The sequence below is a fragment of the Lichenostomus cassidix genome, chromosome 15, assembly GCF_008360975.1.
Source record: "Lichenostomus cassidix isolate B80296 chromosome 15, HeHo_3.0, whole genome shotgun sequence".
In the NCBI taxonomy this organism is placed as follows: domain Eukaryota; kingdom Metazoa; phylum Chordata; class Aves; order Passeriformes; family Meliphagidae; genus Lichenostomus; species Lichenostomus cassidix.
In genome coordinates, this window is record NC_139496.1 from 10,352,112 (window position 1) to 10,371,037 (window position 18,926).

The 18,926-nt window shown below is 42.3% G+C and overlaps 1 protein-coding gene across 1 annotated transcript; it reads right to left on the bottom strand.

Annotated features, from left to right (window-relative positions):
* Window positions 1-903: 903 nt before the first annotated feature.
* Window positions 904-18,217, bottom strand: SUDS3 (SIN3A corepressor complex component SDS3). Its single transcript, XM_085076136.1, has 12 exons — window positions 17,979-18,217; window positions 16,444-16,513; window positions 15,458-15,513; window positions 15,057-15,128; window positions 13,309-13,328; window positions 12,638-12,794; window positions 10,670-10,765; window positions 8,922-8,983; window positions 7,999-8,020; window positions 7,232-7,337; window positions 3,291-3,375; window positions 904-1,662 (listed from the first exon to the last, which is right to left on the bottom strand). The coding sequence occupies exons 1-12, from the start codon at window positions 18,136-18,138 to the stop codon at window positions 1,564-1,566; spliced, it is 1,005 nt and encodes a 334-aa protein (XP_084932262.1). The 5' UTR covers window positions 18,139-18,217; the 3' UTR covers window positions 904-1,563.
* Window positions 18,218-18,926: the final 709 nt, after the last annotated feature.

Sequence of the window (18,926 nt, forward strand, 5' to 3'; positions counted from 1 at the left end):
CCTCCTTGCCAGAGCTCCAGATCCAGTCCAAACTCCAAACACAGCAGGAATCAAGTCAGGTGGCTCAGTCACAGCAGAACTCAGCCATCACACTCCAATCCAGACCCACGTACAGGCAGCAGTTTTTGGGGTGTGACTGCCACCCAACTGCAGGAGAGAAATGGGCACAGGAATTGCAACTCCCCTCCCTTGACTGCATTTATCCAGACACCAAAGAAAGGCTCGACTGATGTGGAACAGAAAGGCAGCTCAAAAGCAAAACCAAAATATGCCTCAAAGTGACAGATATTGAAAAAGAATTTACAACTTTTTGACTAGTATCGAAAAGGAGCAGGAGGTTGTTCTGCACTGAAGGCAGAGAGGTGACAGCACTGCCAGGGCACCATGTGGCTCCTGCCAAGGCAGTCACACGTGCCATGGGTGGTTCCAGCCATCAGCAAATGACTGGGGATAAGACAGGAATGCCAGAGTCGGATCTTTGAACACCTTGGGAATGCCTTAACATCATTATTGGAGCATTTTCACTTGTGCTGCAGGAGGGCAAGAATAGAAACCCAGTGTTAGCTCAAGTGATAAAACAACCTTCAAGGGGAGCCCTTGGCACAGCATTTTAGGGAATGAAGGTTCCAGATAACCTGGCATAGCAATGCCACCTTCCACACTGTACCAGGCTCCTTGGGAAGATACAAGAAATCAGGATCTCCTGTCAGCAGGATCCACCATAACCTGTTATTCTGAGCATCAATGAACAAAGTGAAATTGATCTTTCGCCTCTCTAAATCTCTATGTGTAAACACAGACTTCATACAGCCCTGCTATCTGCAAAAATCCAGGTAATTACTCCTTTAATTTAGTCATCCACCTATTCCAGGTGATCTGTATCAGCAAACAGACATACTCTCCTTGTTCATTGAAGGGCTTTTTAATGTGAAGAGAAATGGAAGCTTCTGACTAACCACGCGTGACTCTGAGCTACATTAAAATCAGTGCTTTCAGCAGTTTCTGAGCTGTTCACACCATCCTAGAAAAGTCTCAGCACTCCAGTCTTTCAACAGTCCATCCAATAGAGCTGATGTCGTGCACCAGGTGTTCTGGAGGCATCTCTCAGCTGCAGCTGAAACCTGGCAGGAGTCATCTCTTGCCCAAAATCCTGAGCCTTGCAGGAAAACAAGGCCAAAAAAAGGATGGATAACCTCAGGTCTTGACAAGCAAAGCTTCTCCCACTGGTCTGACTTCCAACAGAAACATGATGATGATGTTTTTGACACACAAGTCCCATCTGTGCACCACGAAACAACAATGAAAAGGAGGATGATGCAAAGTCTTCTCAAACAGTCACCCAAAATACAAAGAGAGCGTACAGAAGCTTGATGCAAAATCCAGAAATAGTCCAGGGCAGTGCTTGGGCATCACTAAAGGTTTAAGGACTACTGGGGATTATGTGGCCAGCCACAAATTGTCTCATCAGAGGTCAGGGCTGTTCCCTGCTGCTGGGAGGAGTGAGCAGCCTGGGAGAGGTTTGGTGATTTGTTAAAAACCAGGAAAGGGCCAGGGAGAGCAGAGTCAGGCAGCTGATCGCCGGCGGATCACAAACACACCCCGCTGCAGCTGCCCCAGGTAGATCCTCATCTTGGTGCTGTCGCTGGTTTTCCTCACCCAGATCTGCAGGAGAGAAAGGGCAAAGAGAATGGGGCAGGGAGAGGAATTAGGGGAGAAAGAAAAAGGCAGAACTCACAGCAAGCAATACCCAGACAAATTAACTGCGTATCTTTGGCCTTAGAGCTAAACACCTCAGGGGGCACAGATCAGTGAGGTTAATCCCTTCCACTCCCCACATGAGGCATTTGCAACCTGAGTAGAAAATGAAATAAGGTCTCTAACTTCACCCCCTTAACTTCCTGCTCAAAACAGTCCTCAAGAAAAATTACCCTTTCAAGCACCATCAGCAAAGCAGGCTCCTCCTGCTCCAGCTCACAACACAACTGAGGCACTGAGCTTTGCCTAATCAAGAATAAGTCTCTCTAGATCCACAGATCATAAAATAATCTGTCCTGGGATTTGCCCAGACAGGTAACTATTAGTCAAATGAAAAGCTTATTCTGACTCTGTTCTGTGGAGCATTTCCCACAGTGTGCCACAGAAATTGTGTCTGGAGATGGAAGAGTTTCTCTCTCAAACACCTGCCTGGAAGGGTTCATGTCACGAGTCCCAGGGGACAAACTGCTGCCACCAAGGCAGCCACTCCACAGAGATTTTGAAATCACTTTCAGGGTGTTTAGATCTAAAAACCTGTGCTTTAAAAATCAAGTCTGAGCAATTTCCTCTGCATTATATCCTTCTAATGCATATCAACATAATTAAATAAATACTTAAACTAAGAATTATCCAGCTTTTAGCACTGGAGCATTTTAGGAGGGAAGTACAGTATTTCCTGCTGCAAAGGATTATAAAGTTATATTGGCTTGTGATTTACCTTAAACTATTTTTTGGGGTATATTAGCTGACCTGGCACAGTAGATTGATTTAACTCTATTATTTTAATTATAAATTTACTTTGTTAACAGGACCCCTCAATATAAAGGAAATTTAATATTTGCCTTAGTTTCTACTTTAATTATTTCTCCAGAAAAATTTAAATCAACATTCACTGATAATTATCCTTCAACTGCAACATCTCCAAGAATTTGGCATGTATTGCTTGCCAAAAGAATTCAAAAATCCACAAACTTTGAGCAACTGTAGGAAAAAAACATGTCCAATTTTACATTCTACCACAGTATTGCAGAATGATACATTAGTTTTGCTAAATTACAGCAATAACTTTTAACAAATTTTAATGCATCCACAAGCACACTACCACTGCTTTATCTGATCAACCACTGAGTGCCACAACTGCCACTGTGAGGGAACAGCTGTGACACACACAGAGCCCACATGCAGCTCATTCTGGGGAAAATAAAGTGTTTTCCCTTAGCTGCCACAACAAATTAAAGTTCTTTTATTGGTTGATTGAGGAGAAGTGCACTCAAGTCTATTATTTCTCTCCCTGAAGTGTCTGGAATCTGCAAGCAGAGAACAAAGTGCTCCCTTTGCCTGAGTGCTGCAGGAGGTTGCAAAATATAGGATCATCCTTCACAAACAGAGCAAGTCTCTTCCCACCTCAAAACCAGATTTCTCGAGTCAGTTTTATCTTGGATTCTTTACACACCAGACAGATATCCATCTATCTTTAGCCCTTACTAGAGCCATGTCTTTCCCCCCTCTCTGGATAAATAAAAGCAGCTCCCCACCTCGTTGGCACCCACAGAACTGATCACACAGCTGATCTTCGTGTTCTCTTTAGACTCCAGGTAAATAGCTTGGCTCTTGTGGTACCTGCAAAAAGAAAATAAAATAAGAAAGTTTAAACAAGGAAATATGTGAAACCATTATTGATAAAGCCAGACAGAATAAATCTGAAGTCTGCCTCTCTTTGCACACCACTTTCTCCATCTTCACAACACAGTGGGTGAGCTGATCACACACACAGACACACTTTGCATTTAATGGTATTTTGAAATACAGCAGGGTCTCAATTCACATTCAACTCTGCCCTGAATGTTACTGAAAACAGATTTCACATCTGCTGCAAGGGGGAGAGGCAGAGCCCCAGCCACAACCCAGAACAGTGACTGACAACACACTCGTGCTTCAAGGGTTAATCTGAGCAGCCTTTCCCATTTCAGACACAGCATGGAATTCAAAAGGCAACTCCTTACTATGCCTGATAAAATATGGCAGAGAAAATCACAGATATTCAAGTTATTCCCCAACACAGAATTGTTAGAGCACCACCAAAAGTGAATTGCCCTCAATCTGTGCATTGTTTAATCAGACCTCCAATTTCTAAGGCTGTCCTGTTGTGTGAAAATACCCAAAATGGTAACTGATGAGTAACTGTAATGAGCTGTAAATATCTGCCATAAGGAGACCATGACTAAGCAGATAAATTTCTCCCCATTTTAGATCATATTTTAAGCTCTGTATTGTTCTTAATGTGTTGTGTATAAAACAAAGCCTTTGAAATTCATAACTCTGAATTCATTCCATGGACTTGCCTCCTTCACAGCCCACATTTCTCCCAGTGCTGCAGTGTGCCAACCCCAAAACCCCAGTTTCTGTTCATTCTGCCTCATCCTGTTCCATAGGCAGAACTAATTACACTGAAACATGTAATTTAGAAGTAAATCATCTTAATCAAGCAAGCACCAAAATACCTTACAGTTCTAAAAGCATGACTGTATTTTCACCTTTACTCTAATCATGATTTTATCTGGGCAATCCAAGCTGCAGAATTCCCTGCAAAGTTATTCCTTTAGTAAACACTCAGTGCAACCCCCTGCAGCCTGACTGCCATTTGCAAAATGCATGGATTTATTTAATCTTTACAGTTATTTCCACAATAACCATACTGTACATGTGGAAGTCTTCCAATGGTTTATTCCACAATCTCTTCTGACTGGCTCATGCACTCAGAATTTTCACAGTGCTTGCCAGTAACTGAAATGAGTGTCAGCTTTGAGCCTTCCAAACATACACAAGAGCTGGGTGAGGGAATAAAAAAATCCCTAAATCCTGCAACCTTTACACACATGCCCAACCATTGTTCTTTTTCCTTCTTTTTAGGAGAAAGGATGTCAGTAGTTTCCAGGGCAGTGCAACAGCAACTATGATCTGAGCCAAAAAAATCTCAGTTTAGAGAGTCCAGATGTCATTAAATGATACAAAGGAACTCAATGAGCTACTACAAACCCCAGGCCTTACTAAGATGAGACAAAAATCTCAGTCCAGCGGTGCTCATGCCATGCTGTGAGTGCTTAAGGAAGGAGAATTTTGATCCTGATACAATCAGGAGGAGTGCAGGAGATACCAGTGCAAACAACAGCTCTCGAGTGTTATCTGTGCCCACACAGAGAATGGAGTATTATTTCCCCACTTTCAGTTTTTGATTACCAGCAAATTCCAAAGCTGATGACACACATGTCAGAGGCTTCACTCAGCCCTTGGATTTCACATCATGAATTACTGTCCATCAGTAAATTAGTGTTAATTGTGCACAGGAAAGGCAAAGCACCGAGTCAGCAGTGTTTCACTAAGAGGTGTCTCAGCTGTCTCACGCTCCATGCCCACAGAGACAGGGCAGCTGAAGGCACAGCACCCTGGTGCATCAGTCACCTGCTCATGCCTCACCCTTTTGCAAGGTTTATATATCCAAAGAGACACAAAATTGAAATTACCTGAGATGAAAAATGCAATTGGTTTTAAGCTGGCTTTCAAGAAAGCAAAGAGCCAAACAACTCTCGCTGTTGCAGTAGGTAAAACACACCAAGTGAGGCAAGCAGAAATAATTCCATTTCCAATATTTTGCTGGAAGGCCAAGATTTCCAACTAAAACTCCATCAGGAGACTGAAAGAAATCCCTCTGCATTATTGTATGCAGCAAAGCTAAAAGCACAAAGATAGTTGTTTTACAGTGCATTGGGTTTTAGGATTTGATGGGGGAGCACAGAGCTCTGAGGATAAAAAACCCTGAGTCTTAATTCCACATTCATCTGAAACACTCCACTTTGGAGACGTGTGTGAAATGTCTCTGCAAGACTTCAGGGGGTTCATTACTGCCCTTAAACATTCCATTTTCAGGTAATTGTCCTGAAGGGCTGCATCAGAAACAGAGAAAAATCACTCCTGGGCTGTCAGGTTTAAGATTTCTGTGCATGCCAGCATTCTTTATGCACCTGAGAAGGAATTACCCTCCCACTACCAAAAATCACTTCATTATTTCAAAACACCAGCTACTTTGCACAAGTACTATTAATATATATATACATATATATATTTTAAATCTAGGCAGGATTATTACAGAAAAAAAAGTAAAATACTGATCGTAACGTAAGAACAAGGCAGCCAGGAAAGGCAACAGCTGGAATTCCTGACAGCAAGACCCCTGTGACAACTGAATTCAGTAAGATGAAAATAGATGTAAAATGTTTTATGTCCCAACTAGATACCCTTTAGACAGAGGTGGTGCTTTTGTGAGGTTCATCTGGGCTCACTGAAGCTCTTCCAGGTATAATTTAATGGGAAGTTTTGATCTTTACTGACAGATTACTTCAGATTCCTTGGATTTTTTTTTTCTTTTTTACTCATGAACCCTTTTCAGTACTCCATATGCTTCAAAATTCTGAAAAACAGTTTTTACACAAAAAAAAAAAACCCAAAACCTTGATGAAATAAGTAACCTATTCAGTTCTTATCTGCTTTATGCTTCATGTTTAAATTTCATGTTTAAACTGAAGTTTAAACTTCAGGCAGCAGCTTTTATCAGAGCTGTGTACACTGAAATATCAATTCAACTTCAGTCAGAAGGAAAAACTGACCAACTGACCAATGCAGTGGTTGTGTAGAAAACTAGCTTCACACTTCTGTGATAAAATTACAGCCTCACTTGTTATTTTGAGCCACCAGAACACTGAAGGAGGCTACAAATAAACAGACAATTTGCAAATTGCTTTCTGCTCAAGGAGTTCAAGATTGCCCCCTTGATTATCCAGGTTTGCAAGTCTCATGGATTCAGTTTAAGACCTACCAAGATTCCAGTGCAGAATTTAATATTTTCCTTGTGTTTTGTGAGGCTTGTACAGCTGTATGGCCATAAAACTCAACAGAGATAAATCCAATCAGCAATTCTGAAGTTGCCTCTCCCAGGTGGGTTTGATCTTTAAAGGTTATTTGGATTTATTAGAAGCATTTTTCATCCTGAGCAGCTGGTGGACGACGTTTCTCCTGCCACCTTGTGGAACGCTGGGAAAACTGAACCTCAGGAATGTGAGTTTTGCCGGCAGCAAATCATGGAGTGTTTGTATCCAAGCTGGGCAGCTTCAGTCACATCCCACCGTGGCTGCTGCTGCCCCTCCCACCTCATATTAGGTTTGACTTCCTGAGTGCCACAGTGGGCCAGGGAAAAGATTCAAGTCTCCTTTTATTGGAGCCACCAGTTATCTCTGAAAGCCTGCAGGGTGTAAACACTCCATCATCACCTCTGCCTTACTGGAGCAGCGGAGGGAGCAGCAAACCTCTGCCCAACAGCATTTTGTCCACCAGCTCTTTGATCAAAGCCATTTCTCTTGGCTGGCTCTGCCTCCTCACTGCACAACCCTCAGACTGATTAGAACACAAATTCCCCAGGCCTCACCATCTCTTGTCATAGTAGAGTTTTCCATCTTCTATCCGAGCTTCAAAGCGCTGTGCTGGAGACTCTGCTGGTGTAGCTGGGAGGTGCTCAGGAGAGGAGGGGGAGGCTGGGGACAGGAGAGACATTCTGGTTAAAAACCATCATGTGTCCATCACACTGCAGCACATCTGACTGCAAAACTACTGTAATGAGGTCATATGTGCCGAAATAACAAGCACAGAAAGCTGCAAACTCAAATATCTATCTGAAAAATATTATACATTGTGATGAGAGACTCGCCCTCTGCCTTGAATTAAAACAGTCACTGAAATACAGCCTTTATCTGAAAAAACATTCATGGGTAAGTGATGGACAGTATGTCCTTGATTTTGTTTTAGTTATAATCTACAGTAGATAAATAGGGTGAAAATTACTCAGGCAAGTTAGTCCCACTCTGTCTTGAAATAAAAGTGTACAGGGCACAGCTAGAGAGCTGCAGGCACAAAACCACAAGTGCTCAATCCCTCCATGGACTTGGCAATCATGCAAGGTGCCCAGATGCACCTGAATCTAATGGAAAATCCCTGTCCACAGCTGGATTGTCCCATAGCAAGTGTTTCAGCCACCAAAGATGCACATTCCCCCTTCCCATCCCTGACAAAAGAGTGCTCATTCGCCCACACAATGAACAGCAATTTCACAGCCAAATTCCACAAGCAAACATCTCCAATACCACCCTCTGCTCAGAACAGCCCCCTGGGAAGAAGTTCCAATGACCTGTAACTCACCTGGTCTCTTGGGTGATTTAAGCTACATGGGGAGAAAGCAAAGCAGAGTTAGAGATCTGACAGGAGCCACAGAAGCTGCAGTGATAATTTCAAATGTCGTACTTTTCAAATGTCTTACCATGCTCTGAATATTTCTATTTTAAATGCCCTGTTAAGTGGCATAGCACATAACCACAGCAGTGTGCTGGAAACAGCCAAAGGTGCAAATAATCAGGGTAATGAAACAAAAGGCCAAAAACCTGAACTTCAGAGCATTCAGATAATCCACACAAATAAGTCAATCCCATTTAACACACTATTTTTGAATGTGATCCAACATTTCTCAGGGTACACAGAATACAGGAGATAAATCATTAGAGACACCTCAACAGCTGGCACAAAACCAGTGTTCCACTACCATCCTCAAATGACTTAATGAGCAGCTTATATTCTGAGAAATTAGATAAGCCTTCAAGTGCTCAGCAAGAAAACAATATGTTAATCAAAACTAGAAAAACTATAAACATGCACACTGCCCCCTATTCAGCTTGCTGAAATATTGTGACAGCAGGGAGAAAAAAAAAGAAATCAATAAAAAACCCCACCCAATACTAAGGCCTAAAAAAGCCTGTGATCTCCCAGAAAAATACACTGACATCTGTTCAGCCACGAGGAAGAAACTCCTTAACACAGCTCATCCCTTGCTTCAGACAAAAGGTAACATTTTTAGATGACAGTCATTCTAATTAGGTTAATTAAACCTAAATAAAAAGGAGGAGATACCATCTTGCTAAATCTTTTATTGTGCTACTTCAGAAAGCCTAGGGGGATGAAATAGTCCCAACATCTCAAAAAAGAACATAAAAGAGAGCTCTGTTCTCTTCAGGGGAAAGCATTTGCCTTCTCTTTAAAACAAAGAAATACAATCAAGCAACAAGCCCTACCTTATTCAGAGTTCTCAGGTCCTCCATTATTTGCTCATCAGTCAACAAGTAATTTAGCTGAGGTATCCCCAGTTAAGGTTTCCATAAGCTCTTGACAACAAGCAAGGCTAAAAATTAAAGGTCAATGACATTTCACTTGACTAAAGTAAGCCAAAAGGTTTCCAGGATTGTAATAAATGTCTTACTTGAGCTTTTTTTTGGTCATAGGAATTATTACAAGTGCACCCCCACCATCTTAGCAGCAGAGTGCAAAATCATTTGAACTTACTAAGATACAACCATCAGTGAAAAACCTTTAGTGCACTGACATTTACTTCACACAGGCATCAAGCACCAGCATTTTCAGTGTTTTTCACTTCGTATTTCTGTGGAGAACAATCTGGGAGCTGAAAAATACTCACTTCAGGTTTTCTGCAATGAATGAATATAAATCCCACCTAAACCTAGTTAAATAAAACTTTGTATGGATGGGGATAAATAAGAGCCTACAATGCACCTGAAAACAAAGCCAAAACCTCAGAAAATAGAAATTGGTGTATTAGAGTCTTATTAGAGCTCTGCTGTCCTTTTGTTTCTTCAAAACAACTGTTTAGCCAAAAGTATCCAAAGTATTAAACTAAAGTTAACAATTGCTGGGCTGCATTTGAAGGATTTTGGTTCTGATGGACTTTAATCCTCTCCCAGTGAGCAAAGGCAGAGAGTTTCACACTGTGGCTGCTGTATCATGCTCAATTAGCAGGTCATGTTCACTATGAAACTCATTTATTTTGGATGAGATAGGGGCACTAATAAATGACTTTTTTTCTTCCCTGAAAGAGTGAACAGAATCTCCAACCAGAAAGAGGTTAATTGAAACTGGAGGTGCTCATGACCATCCAGCCTGAACTCCAAAAGTTCAAGGTTTGATATTGCCTTCAGAAAATGAGAGTCACTCAGGCAAGTTTTTTTAATCTAAGACATACAAGTTTAGAATCTAATAAGAAGCCTCTGGAAAGCAAATATCTTTGCCTTCCTCTCCAGGTGAATTTAATACACAAATAGAAAAGGTGCCTATTATCACAGAGGAGCTAAAAACATATTTCCAGAAGCCAAGGAACATTTTAATTCTGAGACATGCAGCAAGGCAGATCCTAAGGATTACGTAGAAATGTTTTTCTGTCTCTTGTGATACATGAAAACAAGATGAATCTTCATCTTTTCTTATTCAAAGAACAAATCTAGCTCTCCTTGCTTTTGCTATGCATCTCTGGATTAGAGATCTGAAGCCTTTATCAGAAATAGAGAAACCAGTTTGATATGATAAATATGATCTTTCTGGCAAATGCTTTGTCACGTTTTGAAATGAGAAAAGCTTTGGTTCCTGTAAAAAGCCATTTACTACCTATGGAATCAATTATCTCAGGATATATATATATATAAAATGTTCTTTTAAAGTTTTTATTTTATGAAATAAATTGCCTGTAGAATTCAGACTGTTCTCACTGACCAAAAAAAAAAGTTATCTCATGATACTGTAAGGTTTAAGTAAGGATACCAAGGGCTCTCCAAACCCTGGTTTCTATGGATGTATTGTATTATATAACTGCTATATTGCTTTAGCACACATTACACACGACAATCGTGCTTCAGTGTTTCCCAGGTTAAAATCTGATCCAGGCATTTAATTTCATTTTCCTCACTGTACAAAACAACAAAAGTGTTGGCCACAGAGTGGCTGCAAATGCAACAGTGACTCCAAGAAAGGATATCAGGGGCAGGTTTCCTCCTCTTGTCTGGGATGGGAACTGGATCATTTGGTCGCCGTCTCAGTTTCCTTGTCATAATGGGCTTCACTTCCATCGAATCTGTAGAGTAATGAAGTTGGAGAGCTGATAAGACCACAGAGAAAGGAGTAAGCAGCAGCAGCTTTCTACACAAGGCACAAGGAAAATAATCTCTCCCCTTTCATACAGCAAATTGGATTTCTTTTTTTTTTTTGGTGATAGCTTCCAGCATGGAAGTGCTGACAGTGAATCCAAGTTCTCTCTCCCATCAGGTCACTGTTGCAATGCCATGGTTACAGCTGCTCCAGGTACAGATAAGCTGCACAATGATGCTACAAGGATTCAAGGCAAATTCCTTTCATGCTAATGCTATCTGCTTGGGAACAGAGCATTTAAAAGGCCAAGTTCAGCGAGTTCTTTGCCAACCCAACTTGGATCGTTAATAGCATGTAAAACATCAGCCACAAATCAATTGCTTTCTCATCTTCAAGGCAGAAAAACAGCTTTGTCAAAAGATTAGAGAAAATTCCTGCATGGAAGACTGATACAAGTCTGCTGGAGTGATTTCAAACAAACAGTGTTTAAATTCAGATTATCTAAGAGTGATTAATGAAATGAGCCTAATTAATAACATGCAGAGCAGCAGCTGACAGGAAGCAAACTGCAGCATATGCACTGGGGAAAAAGAAAAAGTCTGCTTAAAACCTAAACACCAATCTCATCACCAAGTAATTATGTGAACTTACTTGTCTAAATGTCTACAGGTAACCTTTACTGAACAACTTCACTGAAACTCTCACAACTCATTCCTCAATTCATGAAGATATGTTGAACTGGCAGCCAAGACACCACATCATAAAAGCCAAACACCTCATCCCACCTCCCTTTCTATGTGCTGAGATTTATTTGCTCATCTCTAAGTACCCCCAAATCACATCTTGGGTAGCACTTCAATCTCTGAAGCCCCTTTGTCTCCCTCCAGACATTTAAACCTTGAGCTGCTCTGCATGTGCAAAATACACCAAATTCCTTCTCTCCTCGTCTCAAGAGTGAACAAGGATGACCATCAGACCAGACTTCATAAATAATTCAAAGAAGTTACCAGGGGAACAGCATAACTCAAGCTGATTTCCAGTCCACATCAGCCTAAGAGTTTCTACTAAGCCAAGAGCACCACTGAATATGGCAAAACAGAGTTTAATTCTGGCTTCTGAGTATTAATTATTAGTTTATATAAAACCTGTAGATACTATGCAAGAAATACACGGAGGGTGTAACTCATGGATAAGCCTCAACAACAAAACCAACACTATCAGTCCATGAAGTGAGGGAGTTGCTCTCAAAAACAGCATCAAATCAGACTTTTGGTTCAGTATACAGCAACAGAATTCTGCAGGAATAATTAATCCTTGTCCACTACCACAGAGCACTGCAAGGCACCAAGAGTACCAACTGCCTCAAAGAGATCTGTCCATTTAATGTTAATTTTACACAGTCTAGACACAAATGTAACCCACAAATCTATTCCTCTGGCTTTAAGCAGTGTATTTCAAACTTTATTGTTTGGCTTTCTTCACCTACTTGACCACCTATTCCTGTAGGAAGAAAAGGACACAGCTTTACAGCCTGGCATCACTGGTTGGGTCAGTATTGTGACATATCTCAATGGTTTTATTGCCAGGTCACAGGGACTAAAGCAGCCTCTTTCCCTGCTCATCTCTTTCAGAGAAGAAAGCCCATCTGCTGCTCCACTGGCACTGCTTGATTCACCTGTTAGCAATTCAGGTCACTGAAGTTTATTTTGAGCTGCTTTCTCCATTAAAAGACCATCAGTTTGTGTTCTGCCCCCTTGGCACTTCCCACTTGCAGAAACCAGCATTGCCACCCTTACAGCTTTCTTCCTAAGCAGTAGCAGAGTGGATAACACAAAAATCAGGTGCTTTTCTCATTTACCTCCTGTTAATTCCATGGTTAGCTTTTCATTCTCAATCATCTTCTTCTTCTCCTCCAACTCTGCAATCAGATTTTCCTTAAGCTCTATTTTCTTATCTTCAAACTCCTTTGCTGCTGCTTTCTTTTCCTTCACGTAATTTTTCTCCACCTGATCTGTCTAATGCAAACCCAAAGAGCAAGAAGGTTAATTAAGGACTCAAGTTAATGATATCCCAACAGCTTTTCAAACAGCTGTATTGATCAGCTTTTCAGTTCAAAACCATTGTGAGTTCTAAAGATTATCAATATTCCTCATCTACAGAAAAACATCCAAATATGACTTAGTGCTGTTATATTGGCAAAAGAATTATTTGCAAGAAGACATTTTAATGTTGTGTAACAAATCAAGTCTCTAGCAGAGAGATCTTCACTATCACTTATCACCTTAAACAACCTTTTTAGACCAGCCCAACAGCAAATATTTAATTCTATTTTAACAACAAAGTGCAGAAGTTACTTGAGGTAATACCAGCAGTAAGCTCTACTACATCTCAAGTGTAACAAGCCAGCTAAAGGAAGAAAATTTCTTTTAAGCCTTCTGGGAAAACAAGCCCAAATACTGGTTGATGAAACAAGGTTTATGTCTCTTCCATCTAATTAATGTATATTTTTGATAAATTAAGAGTACTTACTTCCAGCTGCAGGAACAGTTCTGAAACACAAGAAAGATTTAATTTACTACCTTCAAAGCTGCACAAAATTACTTTCTTAACATTTTAAGCCATTGAATATTGCTGCCAAGACAGGCAGTGAACCAAATAATGCATGTTTAATTATCCAATCCATGTTTTTAATTACCCAACCTCTACTCTGACTTCAGAGTTGTATGCTGACTATGAAAAAGTTCCACAAAACTACACTGTTACTAAAGGTTTTTTACACATTGTCACTGCCCTGAAAAGCTTCCAATAAAACCTTTAACAGCTTGAGGTTAAGCAGGACAGGACCCTTTTGAGTTTCTTGGATGACATAATGCCCAAAATAAAGTTTTTCCTCAAGACAGTGGCAACAAAAGCAAACTAAGGCACCTGACTGACCCTCAAGTCACCACATATTAAGCTCTGGCAACAGCTGAAATAGTAAAAACTTCTGTAAAGGTCACAAGCTTCAAACATGTTCTGGAGAAGGCTGTAGTAGCAACACTGTACAACTCCATTACTAAAAAAATATTTTAAAAAACAATAACATATATACCAAATAGGAGAATAATGCAATAAAACCCAAACTTTCTATTTGCAAAGCATGAAAGCTGTCTTCTGTAGATACTCAAATACAGGTAAATCTAAACTGTGATTTTAATAAACCTCAACATGGCACAGATAAACATAAAAGACCCTAATTCCTGTAGCACAAGGCAGTTGGATTTTTTAATCATGAAATTCCAAGCGATCACCACCTGCCCTCCTGTGGAAGAACTCTGCTGCTGCAGCACTGCTCGTGGCCAGCCAGAAACACCAGTTTGCTGGTATTTAATACTTCATTTTATCAAGGCAGTCCAGGCTTGCAGCTCTAATGCATATGAAAGGTCTTTTTGGAGGTCTTTTCCAACCTAAATCATTAGTGAAATTCATCTCAGGAGACAGAGTCCTCTTAACAAGAAGTTGTTCAAACTACTTCATTTCCTCAAGCAAATCCTTTAACTTCCCAAGCACTTTCAGAAATACAGAATTCATTTCTTTTTTTAAGGAGGAGCAGCTACGTTTCCTATTTCCACATAATGCCTTCTCTAAAGGCCCTGCTTCAATATCTAAGGTAAGAAACTACTGGAAAGAGAATGGGCAGGCAGGTGGATCTGATTCCCAAGCCATTCCTCTGCAGTACCACAATAAAACCACCCAGAAGGACAAGCACTGAGCACTTTAAAAATTAACTTGGGCCTTTGCTCCTGAACCAGAGCAGGACACAAAGTCCAGGCAGCCCATTCCATGTCACAGCCATGCAGAACAACAGTTCCAGCAGCAAATCCCTCTGCATTCCTTGTTCCATTGCACAAACAGATCTTTGTGAATGCAAGTCCTCCTGACTTTCCACTCCTGAAAAACTGAAGGAGACAGGGCACCCAAAGGAGCACAAAAAAGCAAACCAAAGTGGGAGACTGGCAGATAAAAAAGAAATTATCTTCTTACTTGTGCTGTTTCACACAAATGAAGACTAAAACTGTTTGTCAGCCAGCAAACAATGCTGATCAAGGGAAGAAAAACCAGGTAGATCCTGTTGTGTTTGGTGAACTCTGAAAAAACTCTACACTGTACCCAAAGAGCCCTTTGCTCCAGCAAGTTCCTTTTCTTTAAAGGACACAATTACCTCTTTTTTCCTTCAGGTGTTATACAAAGCACATATTTAAGTTAATTGCAGTGTCTTAGAGAGAGATTCCACTTACCTGCATTTCGTATCCTTTCTTTGTATTGCTGGTCCAACTTTTTCATCCTTTTCTGATATTCCTGAAGAGTTCCTAGTATAAATAAATGAACTGTAGATTCCCATTGAAATTTTTCTCCAAGTATTTAATATCCTCAAGGAGCCATATACCACTCAAAGCACATTCCCTGCTTTGTAAAAAGTACATTTCTCCTTTTAAGAAATGTTTTAGCACAGAGGCTTAACTACAAGTGGAGTTAAGATGGAGAAGAGATGGGAAGTAGCTGACATTTTTAACTCTGCAGCACAGCTGAGAGCCAACATGCAGCAAAGGCTGCTGCTCACATCTTTCAAAACCCCCATCCCACTATGACATTTGAAGAGTGCTGAAAATAAAAAGAAAAGCTACTCTTCAAAGCTTACCTTCCTGCAATTGCTGTAACTGCCTCTTCAGAGATGCCAGCTTGTCCTGATACATCCTGCAAACACAGCATGAAACTCTGAGCATCAAGCACATGTAGTTTATTCCACCATCTCTTGAAGTTAACACGGGTTTACAAAAAAATTAAAAACTTTTCAGAACCTCAGGAAACAAACAGCAAACTAAAAGAATTTTATTCAAATGAAATGTTCTCATTCTGTCTTAAAAATTCTGGCACTTCTTTGGTTCTACAATGGGTTTACAATTTGGGATAAAAGAAGATTCATGGTTTTTTTTGCTGCTGAAATCTAAAATGATATTTAGATTTACAAACACCAGAAACTTCACAGCAGAATCATTCTGCTACTTTGTCAAGTCTTATTATCTGTGTGTTAGCTCCCCACATTATTTTTAAAAAACCACCAAAGTCTATTCCTGGTGCTGCTGCTGCAAACTTGCATTTCTTTTACCACATATCTGTGGTTTAACACTGGCCAAGTCTTCCTGACCTGAATAAAAACAGGTCTCTACTAGCAAGAAAGAACTCAAAATACTGCAAATGCTCCTAAACATTATGGGGAAACTATTTCAAATCTCCAAAAAGTCCATTTCTGGTTCAGGACTAGAATTGTTTTTATCGCATTTGGATAGGCATTTTGCTTTTCCTTAGCTTATCTAAAGCAGAGTCTTTATTTTATTTAAAGGATCTCCCTGCAGCAGGATCCATTTGCAGCTCCTCCCAGAACTCATAACTATTTCTTTGCCCAAAACAGCAGCAGCTCTTAATTCCCTGAATTTATATAGAACAGAGAAAGCAACTGGGGACAGCAGAAATACAATGTATGGAGTCATGAGCTATTCCACTGGGGTAGGCACTTAAAACCCCCAATCCTGGCCCAAAACTCTGCCAAGTTTTAGGCAATAAACACCCCCATACCCACAAATGAATGGAATATCACCTTACTTGTGAGTGAAATGGGTTACTTACTGTTCTTTCATTTCTACAAAGTCCTCCTCCTCGTGCTTTGCCAGGTCTGTTTCGCTGGCATCCTCAGTGTCTGAATGAGGCAAAAAAGAACTCGTTTAAAATGAAAAAAAGTATTTTAAAAAATCTAAGTAGTAAATTATTTAAAAACAAGGGAACACGCAAACAAAAAAAATCCCCAAACCTCACGCAATTTAACATCAAAGACACAACCTGAGAGATGAATTCAGGAGTGAAATAAACCATTTCATCTCATTCCTGAAACGTTACATCAGGTCTGAACACCACCAACATCAGAGAGCCTGGGAATTTATTCCCATTTAAGACAAAGGGCTCTACATTAACACTCACACACACACAGGTGAGGCACAAACAGCCCAAAGACTCTGAAAAAACATTTCACAAACTTGTTACTAGAGTTCCACCCACTCAGTGCTGCTCAGGGTGACCACAAAGGTCTCACCAAAGAGAGGAGTTACTGACTGGGATCTGAACTTCTCAGCTACACTTCACTCAGAAGTACTTCAACATTTAAATACCAGCACTGCCATAAAGATAGCTGCATTTTATTAATAGACAGTATAAAGTACAAATAAAGTAAGCCACTGTGGAACTGCTAGTTTTCTGCTAAGACTTTTCAGGCTTCTATTTATAACCCATGGGTAGCCAAGAATTCGTTACCTTTTCAAAGAGGGGTCAGTGTCTCCAGACTTTACAGGGTGCAGCTGAGAAACCTAAACCACAGCTAATTCCCTACACATGGAAGGGGGACAAAGCCCTTAAACCTTTCTCAGATTTTTCTTGAACTACATACAAACAGTTTAAGCTTAAGATAAAATTTAATGCAGCAAAACCAACAAAAAAGTTTTTTAACTGCAGTGAATACACTTACATGTCTGGGCCACCACAAAGGACTCTGTTGGGAGAACCTCCAGTGATCTGTATCCTGTCAGATCATGACATTATGAGGCCTCTTAACCTCATCCCATCCATAACCAGGCCAGAAGGGATGGAGAGCTCTGCTGACAGCAACAGGCACTGCCCAAGGGTCCTTCTCAATCACCCTTATTTGTTATTTTATGCACTCTGCACTTCTGGATACGCTGCGTTATACTTAATTTCCTCTTCGTCCCTGCTCTCTGGTTCTTCTACTGTCACATCCTCCTGCACTTCTATACTTCTGTCCACACCGTCTCCTCCGTCAGCTGCCTCCTTCCCACTTCACACCACGGAAACAGAACCAATACACTACATTTCTCCGCTGTTTTCCCCCTGCTGCTCCACTCAGTCCCCCTGCTCAGTGCTCTCCCGTCTCACCTGGGAAGCCACAACTCCACGTCTCTGTCCTGCTCTCCAAAGGAACCGCTGCAACCCGACAGGTCTCGTTTCCTCCGGCTGTTCGCGCCGCTTGGGACCCTTTAGCCACACAGCCCTTCCCCAAACACGGTGCGGAACGGTCCCCTCCACCCACAGCGCCCCGAGAGCCCCCCGCTGCACCCCGCGCTCCCAGCGCCCCGACCCGCCCCTTCCCCGCTCACCCTCGTCCGAGTCGCGGGCCCGGGCGCTCCGCTCGCCGTCCTCCTCCTCGGCGCTCTCCAGCTCCTCCTCCTCGTAGTAGTCGGGCGCGGGGGCCATGGCGGGGGCGGGCGGCCCCGGCGGGGCTGCGGGGGGCGCGGAGACGAGCCCGGCAGCGCTCATGGCCGCGGGCGGGACGGGACGGAGCGGCCGCCGCTCGGCAACCGCGGCGGGAACCGCGGCCGCGCTTCCGCTTCCGGGGGGCGCCGGGACCGCCGCGCCCCCGCCCGGCCAGCGCGGGGAGGGAAGCACCGCGGGTTCGAGTCCCGGCCCCGCCACAGCGGGAAGAGGAGGACCAAGGGTTCGAGCCCCGGCCCGGCCAACGCGGGGAGCGGAGAGGAGAGCGGCGGGTTCGAGCCCTGGCGCCACCCAGCCACCGTGCGCCCTGAGGGTGAGAGGTTGCAGGTTCGAGTCCCCGCCCCGACCCGGTGCACCGCCCGCGCTGGCGGTGGGGTTGAACTCCTCAGCGGATTGTGGCCACCTGGGCTCGCGTTCAGGGAGCAGGCTCTGCTTAGGGGTGCCAAGAGATAGGAGAGGCAACGGGCAGAAACATGCACAGGAAGTGCTACCTGCACATGAGGAAGAGCTTCTTCACCGTGCAGCGACCGAGCACCAGAACAGAGACCAAACAGGGTGTAGAGTTTCCCTCGGGATATTCCAGACCTGTCTGGACACAATGCTGTGCCATGTGCTCTGGGGTGAGCCTGCTGGAGCACATGATCCCACCATGGTACCTTCCAACCTGACCCATTCTGTGATTCTATAACGCAGAGCAGAGCTGTTCCCCAGGCATGGAGCAGGACCTGGCCGTGCTGGGGATGGACTCATTAGGACACTTTTATTCTTTAGAATTTTATTATATTTTAATGCAGAAATCACTTCCCTGTTGCTCCATACTCTCAGCACAGCCC